The sequence below is a fragment of the Helianthus annuus genome, chromosome 7, assembly GCF_002127325.2.
Source record: "Helianthus annuus cultivar XRQ/B chromosome 7, HanXRQr2.0-SUNRISE, whole genome shotgun sequence".
Classification (NCBI taxonomy): Eukaryota; Viridiplantae; Streptophyta; class Magnoliopsida; order Asterales; family Asteraceae; genus Helianthus; species Helianthus annuus.
In genome coordinates, this window is record NC_035439.2 from 140,566,143 (window position 1) to 140,589,805 (window position 23,663).

The following is a 23,663-nucleotide window of genomic DNA, read 5'->3' on the forward strand; positions in this document are numbered from 1 at the left end:
TTTATCCAGCTTTACAGTACGCGAATGACGATTTACGGGAAAACTGCTGAACGTTAAATGGTAACGAACTAACACCGGACGAAATTCTTTCAACTGGGGAAGACTGTAATATCCCCAAATTTTCAGGTCCTTATTTCGATAAACACTACACACACAACATTATTTGATATCATAAATTACTTAGTGTAAATTAGATATACAAATCATATCACGAACCACTATCTTACCTGGCCAAATTAAAACCCACTTATACATGACTAAAAAAAAATAAATAAATAAATAAATAAAAATCTGGATTCCCCAAGTTTCATTTGGACCAAAATTCATCTTATTTTTCATGCTCACAATACTAGACATAAAGGACATCATGAGGGCGTACGGGGCACCCTTCGGGGACCCCTTCGGTGACATGAAACACCGATCGGCAAAGCACCGCCGATGATGCGGGAGAGGAAATCGGGGAGGAGAGATGGAGGGGGACCGGTGGCGGCTCACCGAGAGAGAGGGAGGAGAGAGAAGGCAGCGGTCCAATCACACCTTTTCTTTTCTTTTTTTTTTTTTTAAAAAAAAAAAAAAAAAACCAATTCACCTAAGAGGGGAGTGGCGCCATCAAATTGGGGTGTTAGGGGGGTTTAAGAGGGGAGTTGACGTGGCACACGGGGATTGGTTTGGCGTAAGAGAGGGGACTCACCTATTAGGTGAGCACCCTTCACCCTGATAGTATTTAATTCCACAAAATAACACAATGTTTTTTTTTCCTTTTCTTCTTCTTACCTTTCCAACGTAACCCCATCCTTCACACTACAATTGATTTTTTTCATTTATTTTAACCTCCTAGCACATCCATGCTTTGACCATAGTAATATGCAAGACATGGTTATACTATGCAAGGACGATTATATATTACAAAAAAATCAACCTATCATATTTACTACTCAATTGCCTAACATCTATGCTCAGCTAGTAGGAAACACCCATGCTTTCCTTTTTGCATCTTGATTTGATTAGTCAAAAGAAAACAATAAAAAAATAAAACAAACAAGCTCACATGAATTAATGGATTCTGCCACTTGAGATTGACAAAACAAATATCATATATACATGGTAAGCATGCGTGAAACATTCACCCATCCCCATATATATTTTTTTTCATTATTATAATACATGAACAAAACATGAAAGCTAGTCATAAACTTTTACTCCCATACTTTTACTCCCATACTCCTGGTCATAAACCAAGCCCCATACTTTTCTTTTTCTCTACTAATTTATCAAACACACCTGTAGAACCCTATCTACCCCACCCCCCACTCACTCGTTCCCCTCTCCCTCACTCTATGATGTTCAGCCGGCCACCACGGTTGGTGGCAGCGCTTGATGGTGGCGGCGACGGTACCAGGATGAGAGACGGAGAAAGAGCCGATGAGAGAGATAGAGATCCGCGGAGGAGAGGCGACGGCATCACCGTCTGCAGTGGCGGCGGGTCTCGCCGGAGTTATCAGAGGCGGTGACGACGGTGTCTTTTCCGGTAACCCATCAAATCCCCTCATTTTCTTCTCATTTTCTGTTGGATCTTCCTAAGAACCGAGTGTATAAGGCCGTAGCCGGTAGTTTTTCAGGATGGTGGTGGTGATCTAGGTAGTGTTGTTAGTTTTCTGATGTCTCGGATTAACTTGGTCAGAAGATGGGTTCGAGATTTGGTTCGGTTCGGTTCGAGGGTTCAGGTTTCGGTCAACAGAAGTCAACGGTTCGGGATTTAGCGGGTCAACAGTGGATAAACGGTCAATAGTAGCACGGTTCAGGTTCCGATTCAAGAGTCGGGTTTCATTGTTTAGTTCTGGATTCATTCAGTCCAGGTTCAGATTTGGCTTTGGGGACTATTTTGGTTCGGGTTTTCGCGGCACGGTCAGTTTCGTCAACTCAGTTCGGTCAACGGGTCAACACCCGGTCAACGCAGCCAAGACCTGGTCAACTCAGGAATTCGGTAAAATTTAAACGCGACACGTTATTTCTTTTACGATGTTTTAGAATATTAGATTTTATATCTATACGCGAACCGTCACATTTAGTAATTTGTTTTCATTTTGCAACTCGACAAAACATTATGTATATATTGTTGAACTATTGTGTTTTGATAAAAATATCGACACTTTGATTGTCGGGATCGTCCAAAAACAGACGAAACCCTGTCCGTTTTCCTAAAAATCCGAAACGCGACACATGATTTTATTCCAAAAACGACGTTTATCGAGATTCAGTTAATTTTTATAAAATAAGTATAGGTATACTTATTTTGGCGATGTTTTACAACGCGAGTTACTAGTTAACAAAAACTGATAACTTGTGTAAAAATAAATATAATTACCTATATTTATTTCAAAACACATTGAAAACTCGCACACTTTTATAAAATAACTATAATTAGTTATATTTATTTCAAACGTCGACCCTAAACTCTCTTACGAACTAAATATAATTTTTATATTTATTTCAAACGTTTAATATTCGGGAGTCATATGTTATAAATATAATTATTTATGGTTCTTTCAAACGTTTGGAATCCAAACTCTTGTAAAGTGAATATAATTGTTTATATTCGTCTCAAACATCAAGTTTTTGAATATATATATATATATATATATATATATATATATATATATATATATATATATTTATCTACTTCCATCCTACGAAAACTACAACGGTATATTACCGTATCATATACGACACAACAAGACACTCCCTTATCTGTATACGTATTTCTATTCACGACAACTAACACGACTTAGCATATTTATATTTAAACATATAAATATATATATCCTAAACCATTCGAGAACTAAGTTGTTTTCGAGACTTAGTTTTATCCCGATTATAAACGGGATCAAATAACCACATATGGGTTATTCTAAGTCAAGTTAACACTACCTTAAAGTCGTTTAGTTAACGACTCGGTAGAGCTCGGACACGTAGTTTAGCTACGTCGATTTATTTAGAAACTGTAAGTTATTCCATGTTAGGAATACTATAGATGCACGCTAGCGAGTTCAAGTTCTTGGAATGACATCACGGAATCACGGAATCACCTTAAGCTAGTTTTGCACAGGAATGTTAAGGTGAGTTCATAACCCCCACTTTTTACTGTTTTACATTTTTATAAATGTTTTCGGGGGTGGAAAGACATGCAAGTTTTGCAAAAATAAACAACTTTTCGTTGAACAAAAACTCATATTTCTAAACCATATTGCGAATGGATTTCAAGGAACTCAAATGGTTTACGAACGGTTTATACTAAACATACCGGTTTTACAAAACAAACGCGTATTTTCACAAACGTGCATGATTTTCATGACTAGTGACAGGAATGTCCTAGTTACTACAACGGGACTGGGTTGTTCTGCGTACGAACAACGAGACAACCCAATGGGTTTATGTCCCCCTTTTTCTTTTGAAATACATATTAACTAGGGTATGATTAAGCTATGGAATGAACTCTTGGATCACGTGCGAATAGGCGCTAACTTAGGCACCATTAATCCTTTTAAGGACCACGGAACAGGGGGTAGATCTATCGGGTACGGGCGAGCCCCACTCACGGTCCTTGTGCGGCCACTTAGAGTGCTTTTGTGTCCCTGTCGAAGTGAATCGACACTTAAATCGTCTACCGGGTTGAGTGCTTCCTATGTCGGCACACATATTAATGTCTTAGCTACACATTAATGATCAACATGTTCATAGACGCATTACATACCTACTTATAAACTGAACTTTCAAATGTTTTTAAGATTCATTTGATGTAAACTCACAAGTACATGGATTTACCAACTTTAGTAACGGTTTTCAAGTTATACCTAAGTAAGAGGAAGCGCTGATCCTGCTTACAAAGGTTCGTTTGGGCTCGGCCCATTCTCTCTCGTGCAATGCACAAAGACTATTGTGGGCTAGACTCACAGTTTTTCATATATCATGCCAAGAAAATAATTTTACTATATTTTCTCAACAACTTTAAAACCGGTTATCAAAAAGATTTATTTTAAATCTTTTCACAACAAACTATGAACTCGCTCAACTTTATGTTGACTTTTTCGCATGTTCTTTCTCAGGTGGAAATTTTCAAAATACGGAACGGTTGGAATAGGAGAACCCACGGGATTTCGAGTGCTTAGCGGGCGTTCATTGTTTAGAAGTCTTAGCTTTTTGCTTCCGCTGTGCAATGAAGATACCGGTCCAGTCACGCCAAGCTCTGATATTTCGGGGTGTGACACTTTCTCAGCCAACCACCTTTTACATAACTACAAAACAATTACAAGTAGACTCATTCACATAACTTCAAACTTTGGGGGCTTGACTTTTGAGCATTATAAATACCTTCACTTCCAATATTTAGTCCATTCATCTGTGCAAGAGACATACATATATAGAGAGAAGAATTTCAAGTTTAGAGAGAGATGACGATCGGAATATTGGAGGTGAACTTGGTGGATGCTCACGGTCTCAGCAGAACCGATTTCTTCAGTAAGTATTTTTTTTTTCAATATATGTATATTAATAACATACATGATTGTATACACCATATATATGATTGATTGAAAATCAAAACACAAAATAACTTGACCCATTTTGGTGCAGACAAAATAGATCCATATGTATTGATCCAATACATAAGTCAAGAACACAAAACCAGTATTGCCAAAGGTATGATTTAAATCTTATAAAATATTAATACGATTATATCAACACGTAAAATCATTATTTGTTGGCACAAGCAGTGGTGGACCCATAAATTATTTGTTGGGGTGCGGATGAGGTGTTCAACCATATTTTCAAGGGGTGCGGTCGAGTTTTTTGCCTAAATATACACTAATTATTTTTTTCAAAGAGTGCGGCCGCCCACCCTGGCCAAAGGGTAGGTCCGCCCCTGGGCACAAGCCCTTTATCGGGTCACACAAACAAACTAGAATCGATTGAAACACAAGTGAACCAAAAAAATCTTTCACATGTAATTTCAAGACTAAACTTCCAACATTAATGATAACCTTAAAAATATAATTAATGTAGGGCAGGGAAGTAACCCGAAATGGAACGAAAAATTCAAATTCAGGGTAGAATATCCAGGAGCTGACAAACAACCTAAGCTTGTTCTCAAGATTATGGACCATGACACCTTCTCATCTGACGACTACCTTGGACAAACAACGTAAGTATGCGGTGTAGGATATATTAAGTTACCAATTACCATAGATGCCTTAGTTTTACATTACTTATTAGTTACTGGTTTCAGGATTTACTTGAAAACACTAATGGAACAAGGAGTGGAGAATGGAAGCGCGGCTCAACTACATCCTCAAAAATATCGCGTTGTGGGTGATAGTCAAAAATATTGTGGAGATATTCAAGTCGGGGTCACCTTCACCCCAAGGGTACTATTCAATTTATCTCGTAGTTCTCTACTTAAAATTGTTTACGTATGATGTTTAAATATCTGACTATATATATTCCATGTATCGTTTTGATGTGTATAGGTTGATACACAGACTTATGCACAAGAATTTGGTGGATGGAAAGAGAGCCAGTGGTAATGCCTTGATTTTATATTTTGAAATTGTAGATGTTCATTGAGTAAATTGTATTTGGCTGCTAACATTAGTGGTATAATGTTCAATTGTTCATATATCATAATAGGACTATTGGAGTTTTTATATAGAAAGATCTGTACAATGTGGATGTTGTTATTGATGCAAATTGTTTTATAAAAGTAGTGTGTTTTTAAAAGATTCATTAAGACTATTGTTTTTTTTTCCAAAGTAATATCCGGGGTTTGTAAAAAATTTAGTGTATATTTTAGGCTAAAAACCCGACCGCACCCTTTGAAAATATGGTTGAACATCTCATCCGCACCCCCAACAAATAATTCCTAGATCCACCTCTGAGTTCAAGACGATCATTTGCTTGAAAAATGAAGTCACAATCTCAAATCACATTGTTGGATCATACCTACAACCCAAGTGTTGAAAAGTTGCTAAACCGTGTTCTCTAACTCTTAGTCGTGGATTGCCTTTGATAACGAAAATGAAAGTTAAGAGTGTCACTACTCACTAGTCATTTTTTCAATTTTTTGTACAAACTATAAATTGTATATTTCCTGTTGGTCAAGACTAGGTATTACAAATCCTAAATACAGGAACACCTTTTACAACTTCCAACATGTTCTTTTAGCTAAGTTAATATTTTTTTTGCCAATTTTTTATCCAAGTAGACCTGTTTTTAAATAAAATATTTAAAAATAATATAAATTACGGAGTGAGAAAGCTAAGTATATAAATTTAACCAATTTTTAAACTAAGTAGACCAGTTTTTAAATAATTATATAAAAATAATACAAATTGCTGAGTAAGAACTAGGGGTGAGCAAAAGGAAAAACCCGACCCTACCCGACCATTACTCGACCTGAGAACCGATCAAACATAAAATACAGAACCGATTCACTACCCTAAATATAGGGTCGGTTCCGGTCCATTGGTCAAAGTCGGGGTTCACCATGAAAAGAACCGAGAACCGACCCGACCCGACCCGATTTTATATGAAAAATTGGAACGATCTAAATACCTAGGTACTTGGATTCGGTTGGGTTGGGTATAATTTCGGTTCGATTCTCGATTATTTTCGGTCCGGACCTAAATTTGCTCACCCCTAGTAAGAACTAGTAGATACTAGATCTTGGTAAAGTCTCTTAACACAGTATAAATTGCAAAAGATTTTACCAGTCAATATATGGATTTTATAAAGATGAGATGTTATTAAGATCGGATTTTGTATGAAGATTATGGAAATAAACATAATAAATCAAAAGTGCTTCTAGCCTAATTTCTTTGATGGGCAATTGCGTATATTTAGAAATAGGATTAAAAGGGTGTATGAATTAGCTAGTAAAAAATATAATAAACTATTTTAAAAACCGCCCGATTTATAACAAAGGGAGCCAGGTGATTAAAATTAAATACATATCGGTAAACATGACCTCAACAAATTTATATATCAATACTAGTGGGTTGGCTTGTGTGATGTAGTGGGTGTCATCGAGACTCTTTTGGAGAGCGCAATTTAACCCAATTTGCCTTAAATACTGATTATATTTGAGTATTATTATTATTTTGTTAGTATTATTATAATGTAACCATCTAGTAATTATATATTAAGTATTTAAATAAGATAATACTTAATTTAAATTTTGGTTATAAAATATAAATAATAAATGTAAATTTACATATTAATTTAAAGCATTATAATACTTAATGAAGTGAACTAAATAATCTCATGTGCATCAAATAATGTCTTAATTTGGAGAAGTTTATTGAATGAAGCAAATTAAGAACTATTGCACAAAGTACTTGTACTATGTGCAACAAAATTTGTCCTAAACATCGTAAAATTTTAGGTAAATTACAATGGTGCCTTTCTCAAATGTATTGTATATAGTAGTATAGATGAATGACAAGAGATTGAATTCCATCATTGATAAGAGTGTTATCATTGTAAGTGTATGTATGAATGAGTATATGATGTATTAGAGCATATGTAAAATAGCGTGAGCGTGAGAATGGCTCATGCCACATCAGACCAACGCTCATGATACACTGCGTCGTGGTGTTGTGATTAGGCTTTGAGGAGGCTCACCGTGAACTAGGTCACGAGCATAGGAGAGGGAGATGATCGTTGAAGTGATAAACGTTTTACAACAACATGTTTATAAAAAAATATTGTATAATAGTAGTGAATTCTCTATTTTTTTAACAAAAACTCAACTCTTTTTGTTCATTTTAAAAATTCAAATCTCCATCCACCACCATGAATCCAAAGCACCCATTCAATGCACATGATCCCGATACCAACCCATGTAAGCTTTTCCATTATGATTCTAGTCAAGTTTACCACACTACAATATTTTTTTTTTGAACGGTAAATTTGGATCATTGACGGACCACTGGAGTATCATCGTGCCACCAGCAGAACCACCCGATCATATCCATCTCCACTAGGCAATAATACTTATACACCAATTCAGGAGGAAACTCAATAAATCTGGGAAAAACCCCCCTTTGTGGGAATCGAACCCATGACCTAATGGTCATAAGCCTTATCCCACCACCAAGATACCACTAGGCTATAATGCCATGGGTACCACACTACAATATACTTTACAAGTTTCACATTCTCCCGTTAGATCTAATAAATTCTCAACATTGAACAACCTATTCCCGAACCAAATTTTGCTCCCGAAACATAGCCAGGGCCCGAAGTTGTTCGTGAAACACTTTTGAAAAAGGAAAATCAAGAAAAAAATAAGTAACATCCAAAGAAATTGTTCGTCAAAGTTCATAATAGACCATGGATGAAGAACTCGCAATGGGTCAAGTTGGATCGACGTTAGAGGATCCAAATATTGGTAATATTTTATTATAATTTTTATTTGCTACTATTGTTTATCGTTATTTCTTCTTATTATTAAATAAATACCATTACTACTATGGGTGGGGTTCTAGAGTGAACACTAGTGTATTTGCGAACTGAGTGAACAAATCCTGGCCATTGGTCTACACACGTGTATGGCCAGGAACTCATCATCAAATCGTAAAATACACTAGTGTATTTCAACATCAAATCCTGACCATTGATCTACACACGTGTATGGCCAGAATTAGTTCACTCAGTTCGCAAACTACACTAGTGTTCACTCTTGAACCTAATCCTACTATTAAATATATTAGAGTAAACTTCCGTTTTGCTCCTTGTGGTTTGGTCACTTTAATGGTTTTGCCCCAAACCTTTAAAAATAGCCATTTTACTCCCTGATCTTTGAAGTCTTTCATGATTTCACTCCCCGCCTCTAACTTCATCCATATTGCATGTTAACTGAAAGGGTATTTTGATAATTTCAAGTATAAAATAAGGGGCATTTTAGTCTTTCCCATCCAACCTAAAAAGATATTTTATTATACTATTATTATACATATATAACACTACACCATCTCCTCTCTCTAGTTTCTCTCTTTGCTCTCTCTCCATAACCCATATAACCAGACATCACCACCAAGAACTTCACCGGCCACCACCTGTCGACACCCACAACTGGCAATGGGCCGAGACCGACTGCCTCGAATGGTCGAAAAATCTGCTCACAAAACTCATCGCCAACCAAACAATACTCGCTAGAAAAGGTAACCTCTTCATCAAAACGACGTCATCGATCCGCATAACAACCCAATCATCCAATAAAAACCCATTCACCTCTCATATATAACCAACACCCGTAACCTCTTTCAATCACACACAATTCCCCCAAATTACATTACAAACCCTAGAATTTTAATTTCCTTAAACAAATCAATGGCACCAAAGGCAGAGAAGAAGCCTGCTGAGAAGACGCCGGCAGAAGAGAAAGCACCGGCTGAGAAGAAGCCAAAGGCCAATAAGAAACTGCCCAAAGAAGCCGGATCTGCAGCTGTTGATAAGAATATGAGCATATATGTGTTAGGGTTTCAGTCTTTTGATGAGCATATATGGTAAATTGTTGCTAATTGTTGATGGGGTTGTTGAGATTCCGTACATCTCCGATGAGAACGCCGATGAGGATCCAGATCTTTGGGATATTGTTAAGATGAGGGTCCGATTGGAAAGAGGTTAAAGGATGCGTTTTTAGCTAAGGGGAATGAGTTTGTGTTGAAGCAAATTAGGGTTTATGTTGATGCTACGGTGGTGGTGGTGGTGGTCTTTCTATTGATTTTGTAGAAGGAAAGGTTTCAATCTTTTGATGAGCATATACAAGGTATTTTTGAATGATAGTGGTAGAATAATTTTTATTCGATGAGTTTTGTGAGCAGATTTTTCGATGATAGTGGTATTTTTGGATGATTTTTCAAAATGCCCCTTGTACTTGAAATTTTTATTCTAAAATGCCCCTTATTTTATATTTGAAATTATCAAAATACTCTTTCAGTTAACATGCAATATGGATGGAGTTAGAGGCGGGGAGTGAAATCATGAAAGGCTTCAAAGATCAGGGGGTAAAATGACTATTTTTAAAGGTTTGAGGCAAAAGCATTAAAGTGACCAAACCACAGGTAGCAAAACGGAAGTTTACTCTATATATTATGAAGTTTATTTTTCAACTTTGTAAGCCTAAGATACAAGTAAGCTCTCCAAGTGTATTATGTTTTATTTTTTTTTCTTTATTTTAGAATCCAATATTTTTTCTTATATAATTTAATCCTAGAGTAAACTTTCGTTTTGCTTCCTGTGGTTTGGCCGTTTTAACGGTTTTGCCCCAATCCTTTCAAAATAGACATTTTACTCCCTGATCTATGAAGCTTATCTCTATTTCACTCCCAGCCCCTAACGACATCCAATTCAACCGTTAAATCCTGGTCACATACCCCTCACATGAGGGGCATTTTAGTCTTTTCCCATTTAAACTTTTTATCTGTTTCATTTTATTATTAATTCATTAAACTCTTTTTCTCTTCTTATCTATATATCTAAATTATTCTATTGAGTGGAGATATAATAGGAAGTTTATTTGGCTAGGAAGGCTAGGAAGTGATCTTGACCATCTATTTAGTTAATCAAGGGCTAAGATTAAATGAATGAAATTGAAGCAAAAAAAAAGAGGCGTGTGGGTTTGTTAGGGGCATTCTAGTCAATCCAGCACAATAGTTTCTCTCTCCTCTAACCCCCCCCCCCCATTTTTTAAACATTAATAACTTTTTTCATACGACATTATTTTTTTATAAAAATTGCACCAAAAAACGAGCGTTTTTTTATCTTTAAAACGAGTATACTATTGCTATATTTTCGAAAAAAAATTGAAAACTCAGTTGCGTAAAACGCAATGGAGAAAACCCAGTTGCGTAAAACGCAATAAAAAAACGTAAAAAATGACTTTTTCTAAAACGCAACACACCAAAAAACACAAAGAAATGTCTTATTTCTAAAACGCAATGACCAGAAAACACAAATAAATGTCTTATTTCTAAAACGCAATAGCCTAAAAACACAAAAGAAAGTGTATTTTCTAAAACGCAATGGACTGAATGTGTTTTACCTAAAACGAAATGCACCCAAAACACTTAAAATGTCTTATTTCTAAAACGCAATGGCCAGAAAACACTTAAAATTGTCTTATTTCTAAAACGCAATGGCCAGAAAACACTTAAAAATGTCTTATTTCTAAAACGCAATGGCCAGAAAACACTTAAAAATGTCTTATTTCTAAAACGCAATGCCTAGAAAACACATAAAAATGTCTTATTTCTAAAACGCAATGGCCTAAAAACACAAAAGAAACTGTTCTCTCTAAAACGCAATGAACTGAATACACATAAAAATGTGTTTACCTAAAACGCAATGAGTAAAAACACTTCAAAAATGTTTTATTTCTAAAACGCAATGACCAGAAACTGTTGTTCACAGAACCAGAAACTGTCTAAAACGCAATAACCAGAAACTGTTGTTCACAGAACCAGAATCTAACTAAAACGCAATGACCAGAACCTGTTGTTTACAGAACCAGAAACACTGTCTACGAATGCAGTTTTGTATGTGAATTGTCTGAACCAGGAAGCAGGAGATAAAAAACTGTCTACGAATGCAGTTTTCCAGAGGCAATTTACGGAAAATTAATTTTTCTGATGCATTTTTATTACAGCAATTTACAGAAAACTCTCAACCCCAGCCAGGGGCTCTGCCCCTTGGACCCCGCCAGGGGCTGCCGCCCCTGGGACCCCGCTACCAGGGGCGCTGCCCCCGGACCTCCGCCATGATCGTAAAACGCAATGAATAAATCAAAAACCCAGATCGTAAAAATGAAATTAAAGAATTTCTTAAATGGATCGAAGTGATTTCTTCAACAATTGACGAAGTTTGAATGATTGAAACACTTATCAACGCTCGAATCGAACGAATCGAGTGATTATCTCCAAAATCACCGGAAAAAACGAGATTTTTTTATGAAATTAAACTGGGTTTTCTTCAAAAAAAAAGTTGAAGAACACGTTGATCGGGTGTTTGAATCATTGATTGGTGCTGAAAATCGCACTATAATGTACTGATTATTGAGATAGAAAGTGAAGAAATGGTTGAAGATGGTGGGTTTTGAAAATGGTGGGTTTTGAAGTTACTGGGTTTTGAAAAGGAAGAAGAAAGGGTTGGATTGACTAAAATACCCTTTTTCTTTATTTTAAATGTTGCCACATGTCCTAATCCTATTGCTTCCTACACTTCCTAGCCAAAATAAACTTCCTATTTGATCTTTTCCCTTATTTTATATAATCTTAGTTGTTGGACCAAAAACATAAAGAAGCATTAAAATAATTACAGCCTTATTAATCTCGGATTTCATGATCTCTGCTTAATCTAAGCCCTTTTCCGTGTTTCTGCAAATAACGTTTTGTACTTTTCAGGTAATAGATTTCTTCCATGAATTTTAATGCTTTTTAACTGCCGCAAATATATCCCCTTCCATTGTATATGAGCAAAACTTAGCTCCCAAATTAGAGCTCACTGCCCCTTTTAAGATTTGAAACAATGTTGGGTGGGGTTGATTGATGGTGGTGATGGCGATGATGGCGGCAGGTGGTGGTTGTGGGTGGTGATAGAGAAGGTAGAGAGAGAGATACGGGTAAGACAGAGTGTGTGGATTGGGCGGGGTTTGTCGCTGATGGTGGTGATGACGATGTGGCGGCGGGTGATGGTCGCGAGTGATGGCCATGAATTTCTTTTGAAGCTTCAACAATATGCAGGTTTTGTTTCTTCAACAAGATGGCAGGAGATTATGATAAGTAGGGTTTTAAATGAATGGTATAAAATATCTTGGAAGAAAAAAAGACAGAAATGCCCCTCATGTGAGGGGCACATGACTAACACTTAACAGCTAAAATGGACGCCGTTTGGGGCGGGGAGCAAATTGGTGAAAAAGTAGTAACATCAGGGAGTAAAATGACTATTTTTAAAGGTTTGGGGCAAAACCGTTAAAGTGACCAAAACACAGGGAGCAAAACGGAAGTTTACTCTTAATCCTAATACTTTTTCACTTTTGCGTGTTCACACGCTGCAACATGCGTGTATGATTCAACATTTTTTATGTTTATTTTTTTCATTTAGCGTGGTGTGGGTCCTAGATCGACCTAGTTATTCTTTCCAATGTTTTATGTTTGAGTCTAATTTATTCACATTAACACGCCGCAATAGGTGTGCATGGTTCGACAGTGTATATTTATTACCAACTTATTTATTCTTTAAGGGTTATACTCTGTGCTTTGCTGAAACTTTTTTTTTTCCTTTTTCTCTTTTAACTGTTATACTTTTGATCTTTTACAAATTTATCATAAGTAATTTTTCATTTTTAAGTCCAATACTTTTTTAATTTCAATTTTGACGCCTATACTTTTCATCTTGTACAAATGTGTTGTATATACACGATGATCTAAATTTTGTGAGTTAAAAGAATGCACGTGTGTGGTTTAATGTTTTTACGTCTACTTTTTTTGTGGTTTAACAGTCCCGTCGCAACGTGTGAGTGCTAAGTCGACTTAGTTATTCTTTTCTATATTTTATGGTTTTGTCTAGTTTTTGCGAGTTAACGCATTGTAACACACGTGTGTAGTTAACGTTTTTACGTTTACTTTTTGTTTGGTTTAATAGACTGCCACAAAGCGTGAGTTCTCAACACTAGTTATTTATTTATTTACTAATATGCATTTTTTCATATATTAACCTTTTTTGGTTACTAGTCAAAATTTCATAACCTTTTTGCACGGCATTTTCAAATACTTCCACAAGACAAAAATTTTTCAGTTACTAGTCAAAATTTCATAACCTTTTTCCACGGCATTCTCAAATACTTTCCACAAGACAAACATTTTTTTAGTTACTAGTCAATATTTCATAACCAACGTAACATCAACTAGACGAGAACCCAGCTAAACCCATTTATAGTTCGTTTGAGAAAAAATATAATTAAAAAAAACCCAATAATTAGTTCGATTCTCACCTGTGTCACTTTTGGTGGATTAAGATAATTAAGGATTTGAGTTACGCCTTGCAGTGGTGGACCCCAAAATATTTGTTGGGGGTGCGAATGAGGTGTTCAACCATATTTTCAAGGGGTGCGGTTTTTTTTGCCCAAAATATACACTAAATTTCTTTTTTCAAGGGGTGCAGCCGCCCACCTTGGCCATAGGGTGGGTCCGCCCCTGGCGCCTTGTGTGAGGTTGTCAGTTCGATCTCCAACCCCACGCAGGTTTTTGTCTCACCGTGTGTTACGCCAGAGAGTTCTACTCTTGTGGTGACACAATGACTGTCAAGTGGCAGCCAGCAGTACGTATGATTCTTGAGGAAACGCTCAAACCAAACTATAAAACCAGTATAGACCCAGTTAAGACAACATTTGGATACTGCGGTGGACAAACGAAATTCATTGTTAAAAAAAATTGCTGATTTTGAAAATATCAAAGATGTCACCATAGGAAAGAATATTCATTGATACAACTTTTAGGACAAGGACACACCTTTCACATGACCAAACTCAAATACCATACAATAATACAACTGGCACTTCAAATAGCAACTTTTAACAAACTACAAGTAGTTTTATTGTCCATAACTTAAAAACACAGGGACTTCTTTTGTAAATATTACATGTAAGTCACATTTTTCAGTCGTCATAGCGTGTAATTTTCAATTTCAACTTAATTCTTCTGTGTGACACTGTGTGTTTGTTTGTGTGTCAGTGTGTGTTTAGAGAGAATTGAAGTTACGAGAGATGACGATCGGAATAATGGAGGTGGATCTGGTGGATGCTCATGGTCTCAGCAAATCCGATTTCTTCAGTACGTATTTTTCACGATTTTAATTCTTCTAGTTTCGATAATTCTGCTTGAAACGAGTGTTGTACTGAAAATCCTGTGATTATTGTTCGATTTAGGTGTATTACGTGTGTTTTTTTTTATATATAAAATTTGTATGATATTTGAAATGATCGGTTGATGAGGGGTTGTTGCTTCGTTACCGTAAATTTAGAGGGGTGTAAAGTGTGAACGAGTCGAGCCAGTCTCCGAGAGATCGTTTAAGCTCGAGCTTGGCTCGTTTGACTTTAAGAGACCTCGAGTTCGGCTTGTTTTTGACTCGTTTATTATTAATAGTTATTTGTTATTTTATCATATATTTTATACATAATATAATGTATATTATTTAATTTTTACTTATCTTGGGTTAGGGTAAAATGAAAACTACAGCTAGTTTACGAAAGGTTTTTAAATTTTTTTTACCAAAAAATATTAAAAAAATGAAATTTTAAATTTACACCAGCCGTAAATGTTGTAGCAGCTTTTTACGGTAGCTGTAAGAAACCGTAAAACACGACTTCAAATTTATTTTACAGCCGTCTTTGTTGTAATCTTATATAATAATAAATTTTATATAAATATGTATTTAATATGTTAAATACCGTTATGTAAATAAAAGGCTCGTTTAGGTTCAAACTCGCTATGTTGGGTGGGAGCTAGCTTGTTTCTTAAACGAGCCACGATAAATTATTTAAGCTTGGTTCGATTTGAGGTTTTATCTAGCCAATCTCGAGCAGCTCGCGAGCGACTCGGCTTGTATACACCCCAAGCCCTAGATAAGAGTTTAAAATGTCAAAACTACATCATTTCATTTAAAACAGTGTTTATAAGTTTGGTGGTAGCTAACCATTGAATGTACAATGCTCTATTTAGCTTGTGTTTGTTGGAACTACTATAATTAGCAATATAATTATTGTGTGAGAGTATTAATTCTAACATCATTTATTCATTTTACTGATTTTTAGGCCACTCTTGATGATATTTTGATAGATCATTTTTGGTTAATTTGAAGCGTATACGAATATACGATCTTGTTTATCGATAAAAAGCAGTAGATTTATGTATTTTTAGAAGAATTACAGTCACCAAATAACCTTATTCTCCTTTCATGCATTCATTATGGTGCAGACAAAATTGACCCATATGTGGTGATCCAATACAGGAGTCAAGAGCACAAGAGCACCGTTGCCAAAGGTAACACCCTTATTACCTTTTTATTTTTTGAACGGCAAATTTGGATCACTGGCAGACCACTAGAGTATCATCGTGCCACTATTAATGTATAGTCTAAGTTACAATTTAAAAATCAATGTGTGACAATAAATGTGAAGAAAATAAACAAAAAAATATCTGAAAGTGATCCACCAAAGCTTGGTTTTAACTTGTAAGAGATTAAGAAAAGAAAGTCTGTTTATGTTAAATTCTTTCTATGTTTTATTCAATAAGTTTTTATGACTTTAATCAGTTTGAGATTTATACTGTGTATTGCATTGTGAACCTCTTTAACATATGTTATATTATTTTGAGTTTGATTTGGACCATTTGGTCATGAAAACGGGTAACTTTTACCACAAAACGTAGGCCTGTAAACAAACCGAACGTTCAACAAACCATTCGGCGGGAAGTTCGATGATGTTCAGCTATTTAATAAGCGAACGAACATGAACAATTGTTTTTGTTCATTTAGTTAAACGAGCGTACATGAACACTTATCTTGTTCGTTCATCTATGTCCGTGAATGTTTGTTTAGGTTCGTTCATTTACACTCGTAGTGTATTTGATCTATAATCATTTATATTATTATATATTCACATAAACTTTTTAGGCCCATTACAATTATAATTTAATCTGTTTTATTTAGCTTTAGGCCCCACAGGTTGATGTCCGCGTGCACTTTTAATCGGTGTTCGCTCGTTATGTCCGTTAATCTATGTTCATTTATATTCATGCCCCGTTCATGTTTGTTCGGTTCGTTTACAACATTTAAATGACGCAGGGGAGGGCAAGAACCCAAATTGGAACGAAAAGTTCACATTCCGTGTGGAATATCCAGGAGCAGACGAACAACCTAAGCTTGTTCTCAAGATCATGGACCACGACACCTTGTCATCCGACGACTACCTCGGACAAACAACGTAAGACCACGCAATCCTTATAATTATCGTTTCACAAAAGAACCTCTAGCTAGCTAGCCTACTTAATAATCATGCATGCATGCATACAGGATCTACTTGAAAGATTTATTGGAGCTAGGAGTGGAGAATGGAACTGCAGAGTTACGCGCTCAAAAGTATAGCGTTGTGGATAGTAGCCAAAGCTACGCTGGAGATGTTCGAGTGGGCATCACTTTCACCCCGAAGGTGTGTAATCTACTACTTCATAGAGCATACATACAAAAATGATTAAATCTTTCATAGTTTCGGTTAGAGTTAATTACTGTTTTCGTCCCTGTGGTTTGTCAAAAATCACTATTTCAGTCCATTGGTTTAAAAATTGCGATTTCAGTCCCTGTGGTTTCACTTTCGTAACCATTTCAATCCATTTATTCTGTTAGTACAGGGACTGAAATGGTTACAAGGTGGACTAAAATGGTTACAAGGTGGGCCATTTTGCCAGTTTAGTCCAAAGGTTTCATTTTTAACCTATGAGTCCAAAAAGGTTTCACAGTTGCCATTTTAGTCCACTTGGATAACTTCATCCATTTTTTCTGTTAACAAGAAGGCCAATTCGATCATTTTGTATGTAATTCTGTTAACTAAAAGGGCAATTCAGCCATATAAAATGACTGAATTGGCCTTCTCGTTAACAGAAAAAATGGATGAAGTTAACCCAGTGGACTAAAATGGCAACTGTGAAACCTTTTTGGACCCACAGGTTAAAAATGAAACCTTTGGACTAAACTAGCAAAATGGCCCAAACCACAGGGACTAAAATGGCATTTAACTCGGTTACGAAAGTGAAACCACAGGGACTGAAATCGCAATTTTTAAACTAATGGACTGAAATAGTGATTTTTGACAAACCACAGGGACGAAAACAGTAATTAACTCTTTCGGTTAACTTTTCTTTTGCATTTTAATGGATACATACAGGTGGAAGATGAAACTTATGGACAAGAATTTGGAGGATGGAAAGAGAACCAGTGGTAGTTAGTGTATGTTTAATGCTTAAATTTGTTTATGGATGGAAATGGTGATGCTTGAAATGTTGGTTGCTTTTAGTGGTCATAAACCTGTTAAAAGAGTCTGTTGGTAGTTACAGTTAGTTATGTTAGTTGGTAATGGTTAAGAGGTTTCTCTACCTGTATGTTTCTTCTTTGTCTTCTCATGCATCAAATGATGATATCAATTCAAATTAAGTTTGATTCAAAACTGTTCGGTTTCGGGTTCTTTCGGTTTTTGAAACAAATTACGTTAGATTCAAAAATAAAAAGTATAATTCAAAGTTTAAGAATTTTAAATGTTTACATTTAAGTTAATATATTTAGTTTTTTAGTTAATATTTTTTACATAAATCTAACCTTCTAAGAGTAAATTACGTTTTTAGCCCCTGTGATTATATCACTTTTACTATATTAGCCCAAAATAAGATTTTTTAACATATCTGCCCCCATGGTCTCTATAACTAACCATTTTGGTTCCTAAGTCTAGAGATTATGGGGGCCAAAATTGTTAGTTATAGAGACCGTGGGGGCCAAAATGATTAGACTTGGGGGCCAAAATGGTTAGTTATAAAGACCATGGGGGCAGATATGTTAAAAATTCTTATTTTGGGTTAATATAGTAACAATGATATAACCACAGGGGGCAAAAACGTAATTTACTCATTTTAATGTTTATCCAAAGTTTTTATTAAGACGTTTTCTTTTATACTAATACTTTGAAAATCATTTAATTTTTTGTTAATTTTTGTTATTTCTTGTAAACAATGCATAACTCATTTCAATGATAAATAAACATGTTAATGTTCTTATTATAAATATTTAACAATCAAGAATAAAATTAATAATTCTGACTAGCATGGGTTAAACACTTAAACATAAAAATATATGGATTTGACCTACTATTATAACTTATTGGTTCGGTTATTGAAAATGTTATCCGAAAATCGAACCGAAATTTTCGGTTATTAAAAATCCGAAAACCAAACCGTCGGTTTTTGTTTCGGTTCAGTTATTTTGGTTTTCTACTCACCCCTAATGCTAAGAAGATGTGAAAATAGTGGCGGACCCAGGAATTAGTTGCTCGGGGTGCGGATGAAGGGTTCAACCATATTTTTAAATGGTGTGGTCGGGTTTTTTGCCTAAAATATACACTAAATTTTTTTTTCAAAGGATATGTCTGCCAAGTACCAATCCATCAAGACACATAGGTCCGCCCCTCATATAGAAAACACATATGACTCTTTATTCTTTCTTTTAGAACTACCAAGAAAATGTTAAGGTCCACAATCATGCTTCTTTCTAATCTTTTGTTTTAAATGGTGTCCGTTGGATCATTATCATATTCACGTCTAACGTCTGATCGAATGAAAAAAAGTGCTAGTGAAGACCAAAAACCGGCAAAAAACAGAACGTTGACTTTATGAATGACATGTTTACAATTTATTTTTTTATGATCATCCAAAAACACAAGCCGTTCTAGCTCAGTTGGTAGAGCGCGTGGCTTTTAACCACGTGGTCGTGGGTTCGAGTCCCACGGATGGCGTTTTTTAACTTTTTATTTTTAATGTTTGGCCAATTGTGACAATCATTCCTGTCTTGTCCGGTTCTCTTTACTCGTGACCACCAAGTGTTTGTCTATCCTCATGCCACATATCTTCATCTAACAACTTTCTTATTTCTTACTTCAAGAATACTTCAATTTAATAAAGGGTTATTAGATTTTATCACCCCTAACTATTAGCTATTGGCCGCTGCCACTCTCAACTATCACTTTGACGCCTGTCACCCCCAACTCAACACTTATTGTGTTCTGTCACCAAGTCGTTAACTGATCACTAACTTTTGATCTTGTTACTATACTTTTGGGGTGCACTAAGATCCCTAAAACCTTTCTAAGATCCATATGACACCCCCAAAAGTATAGTTACAGGATCAAAAGTCAGTGATCAGTTAACGATTTGGTGACATAACACACTAAGTATTAAGTTGGAGGTGACGGGCGTCAAAGTGATATTTGAGGGTGGCAGTGGCCAATAGCCAATAGTTAGGGGTGATAAAATCTAATAACCCTTTAATAAATTATTATGTTTTATCTACTTAATAAGTTCGATATTTAAATTACGATGATCCCAATTCTTTAATGATTTATGTTTCTTCCAAGGAATTTGTCAAACTTTGTATAAACTTCAATGAAAACTCGACAAATATCTCAATTACAATGAAATTGACTTATATATCGCTTGAGTATTTCTCAATCTAAACCGATACTCACCAATATGATAAAAGTTTTCTCATATACACAGAGAATAACAAAATAACATCTAAACGCATAAATGCTATGAGTTCTACAATTCTGTAGAAGAGATTGAGACGAACAAGATAATGCACTATGAAACTAGTAGAAACCATAGAATGTGAGAAGGGACTATCGTCTTTAGTCTAGATGCATCTCATCACATTTATTTTCGAGATTTTGACAATGATCCAACTTTACCCTTGCTACAACAGTTTAAAAGAACATGTGATTAAAAAAGGATTTCAAGAACTTGCGTTTACAGTTGTTTTTGGTTAAAATCGAACCGAGAAAGAAGGAAGGTTTGAAAATGGAGGTGAACTAACAACACATCATTACCATCAGTGTAAAGTTTATAATAGCTCAGTTAATTTCCCTTGGGTGTTGTTTTATGAAAAGTGCTACATTCTGATCGATGTAAAGTTTTCTCTTTCAATTGCAATAGCGAGTATCGGTATCGTAATGAGCCAAACTGATACCAACCAAATTCCCGCCGCAAAACGCGAGGGAATATCACTAGTTTAAATTATTTTATTCCAAAAAAGTTTCTCATAAAAAAGTTTCTCCTTTAGTGTATAATTTAACACCATTTACTAAAAAATCCTTATTCTTATTAAATATTAGGCTAATTGAAGATTGATTACTTGTAATCATTCATTCTTATGCTCTTACCCTTAGTTAATTGATTTGTCCTCAACAGTTTTTAGGTAGCATAATGTTTGTATCAAAACCATCCCCTCCAAACACATTAACACAACAAGTTTTAGCAACCATATATATTTGCTATGAATCGACTTTTCAATGTACTTCCCTTTCTATTTTTTTCCACCACCACAATTTAACTTTCTACTCAAATCCATCCAAGCTTAAAGGAGTTGAAGCAAAAATTAAAAAATCTTTAATATACGAGTTCGAGACTGATGTCAAATAACATGCTTGTGATCTCAAAATTTAGGGGTGAGCAAAAGGAAAAACCCGACCCTACCCGACCATTACCCGACCTGACACCAAGAACCGATCAAACATAAAATACAGAACCGATTCACAACCCTAATTATAGGGTCGGTTCCAGTCCATAGGTCCAAGTCGGGTTTCACCATGAAAAGAACCGAGAACCGACCCTACCCGACCCTATTTTATATGAAAAATTGGAATCGATCTAAATACCTAGATACTTGGGTTCGGGTCGGGTTGAGTATATTTTCGGTTCAGTTCTCTGTTATTTTCAGTCCAGACCTAAACTTGCTCACCCCTATCAAAATTCATATAAATATAATATACTTTTATTTGCAACTTGTTTTGTATCCCGCTACAACGAGTGGGTATTCCACCCACTTGTTACTTGAAAATAAATAGTCTCGTGGCTTTTTCTATATGAATTAATTAAATAATCATATTTGAAAATAGTCTCGTTCGTTGTTTGTTTCAAGAAGTTTTCTCTATTAGGGGCATGTTTGGGTAAGCTTATTGAAACAACTTATTGATTTATTGGCTTCTTGGAAAAGTCAGGATTTTGTGACTTATTGACTTATTGGCTTTTCCCTCTCACATACACCCTCTTTACCAAACATCATTTTAGAGCTTATGACTTTTCAAAAAACCAATAAGTCAATAAGTTGGTTCAAAAAGCTTACCCAAACATGCCCTAGAAACCCTAAAAACATTACTGTCATCCAAGGCTTTCGGTTGAGCATTCCAGTGTCGGAGCTTCAAATCATCCAAACGGTCCGTTTTCTTCTCTTCTCTTCATTAGTTGCCATTGTAAATCGTGAAAATTAGGGTTTATATCTGACTTAAGTACAATTTGTTCGAATTATTAATTTGATTTGATTCAGTCGCAGTTTTGATTTATATATACGGAGTTATTAGCAATGATGACGTGGATCTTGAAGTTCGATTATCTTAGGAGAATTGTATTATGTTATGTAATTGTTACATATTAATAATATTGATCTGAAACCGAATTGATTTGAAAATTGTGCAATGATCAGACTTATTTTGTACTGTGAGTCTGTTTTAATGCTTTCAGTTGTAATGGATTATTAAAATAATTTGGTGAAAACACTGATTGTAAAGTGTTTTCAGGATTTGAAGAGCTAGATCTGCCTCTTTGGTTGAAAGTTGAAACAGTTGTTGATGACGATACTTTCCCTAGAAGTAGAGTTTCCGTTACTCCTCTGCGGGTTCAAGACCATGGGTATTATTCTATAATAGGCTGCTCTCACGGATTGTTTTGCCTCTTTCTAATTGGCCGTGAGTTTCTCATCAACGGACTGGGCAAAGCTGCTTTTTGTAATCCAACTATTAGAAAAACGGTTGAACTTGTTGTGGCTAGTGTGGCAAATGGGGAAACATATGCAACCGTTTTAGGTTTTGGGGTTTGTCGTGAGACTAATGACACTAAGATTGTGAAGATCACACATATTGTTAGTTGGGGCGATATGGAAACTGCAAGTTGCATCCATTGGCAAGTTGGAGTTTTTACATTGAGCGCATGGGCTTGGAGACGGCTAGGTGGCAATCCCCCTCGTAAATTAGTCAGCTTTCAATTTGATCTGCCAGATGGTTTTTGTTCAGTATCTATAGATGGTGTTATATATTGGTTAGCTACTATGGATGGTGGGTCTTGTAATCTGATTATATCATATGATATCACAAGTGAGGTATTTGGAGAAGTAAACCTCCCAAATAGGTTAGCACACTCCCCGCCTAGACATTGGCTATCCTTGTTTAAACTCAAGGAGTCTCTTGTTGTGCTTGACAATGTTTGTGAGCAGGATAGAATAGCGTACGATGTATGGAGGATGGTGTTTCTAAATCATTTACAAAGGTTTCCACTTTTAGTTATAACACAGAAGATAGTTTAACAGCAACAGGATTTAGAAAGAGTGGTGAATATATAATTGAAATTGTAGAAGGTAATCGTGGACATCTGGTTGCTTACGAGCCCAACTCAAAGAACATAGATAATCTTGGGATTGTTGGAATGTTTTGTTCATTTCATGTGCATCACTACATAGAAACGCTATCTCTGCTTGATCAGCCGACAACTCATAATGAACTCGAAACCCAAATAAAAGAAACCGACGACCAGACCATGGGAAGCGGTTCTTGACTTTGGTTCGAGCGTGAATTCTAATTGATGAAATACTTGAAGATGGATTCAATAGCAAACTGTAACAAGACCACCTGCAGAGGATCAAGAAAACAAACTATAGATGGATATGTTGGGCTATATTATGTGGAGTCTTTCTATAGTACAAAGATGGAGGATGGTGTTTCTACTATAGAAAGATTCCAGATAATATAG

At 35.6% G+C, this 23,663-nt stretch overlaps 2 protein-coding genes, 1 long non-coding RNA gene and 1 other non-coding gene across 7 annotated transcripts; all 4 read left to right on the forward strand.

Moving 5' to 3' along the window:
* The first annotated feature begins 1,166 nt into the window (after nucleotides 1-1,166).
* LOC110868836 (16 kDa phloem protein 1) lies at nucleotides 1,167-5,732 on the forward strand. Of its 4 annotated transcripts, none has more exons than XM_035975355.1 (7): nucleotides 1,167-1,528; nucleotides 1,620-1,984; nucleotides 4,104-4,515; nucleotides 4,630-4,695; nucleotides 5,059-5,197; nucleotides 5,282-5,420; nucleotides 5,523-5,732. In XM_035975355.1, exons 3-7 carry the CDS (start codon nucleotides 4,449-4,451, stop codon nucleotides 5,577-5,579), a joined length of 468 nt encoding a protein of 155 aa, XP_035831248.1. In that variant the 5' UTR covers nucleotides 1,167-1,528; nucleotides 1,620-1,984; nucleotides 4,104-4,448; the 3' UTR covers nucleotides 5,580-5,732. The 4 variants fall into 4 exon arrangements, with proteins under 4 accessions (XP_035831248.1, XP_021973799.1, XP_035831247.1 ...); XM_022118107.2 differs by adding an exon at nucleotides 3,021-3,116 and having other exon boundaries at nucleotides 1,176-1,984; XM_035975354.1 differs by having other exon boundaries at nucleotides 1,176-1,528; nucleotides 1,605-1,984.
* An 8,986-nt stretch (nucleotides 5,733-14,718) lies between these two features.
* Nucleotides 14,719-18,212, forward strand: LOC110868837 (16 kDa phloem protein 1). Its single transcript, XM_022118109.2, has 5 exons — nucleotides 14,719-14,882; nucleotides 16,026-16,091; nucleotides 16,894-17,032; nucleotides 17,122-17,257; nucleotides 17,990-18,212. Exons 1-5 carry the CDS (start codon nucleotides 14,816-14,818, stop codon nucleotides 18,044-18,046), a joined length of 465 nt encoding a protein of 154 aa, XP_021973801.1. The 5' UTR covers nucleotides 14,719-14,815; the 3' UTR covers nucleotides 18,047-18,212.
* Nucleotides 18,213-19,530: 1,318 nt separating this feature from the next.
* TRNAK-UUU lies at nucleotides 19,531-19,603 on the forward strand. The gene has a single exon. It is a non-coding gene; the product is annotated as a tRNA-Lys (tRNA).
* Nucleotides 19,604-21,993: 2,390 nt separating this feature from the next.
* Nucleotides 21,994-23,028, forward strand: LOC110868838. Its single transcript, XR_002552805.2, has 2 exons — nucleotides 21,994-22,078; nucleotides 22,439-23,028. It is a non-coding gene; the product is annotated as an uncharacterized LOC110868838 (long non-coding RNA).
* Nucleotides 23,029-23,663: the final 635 nt, after the last annotated feature.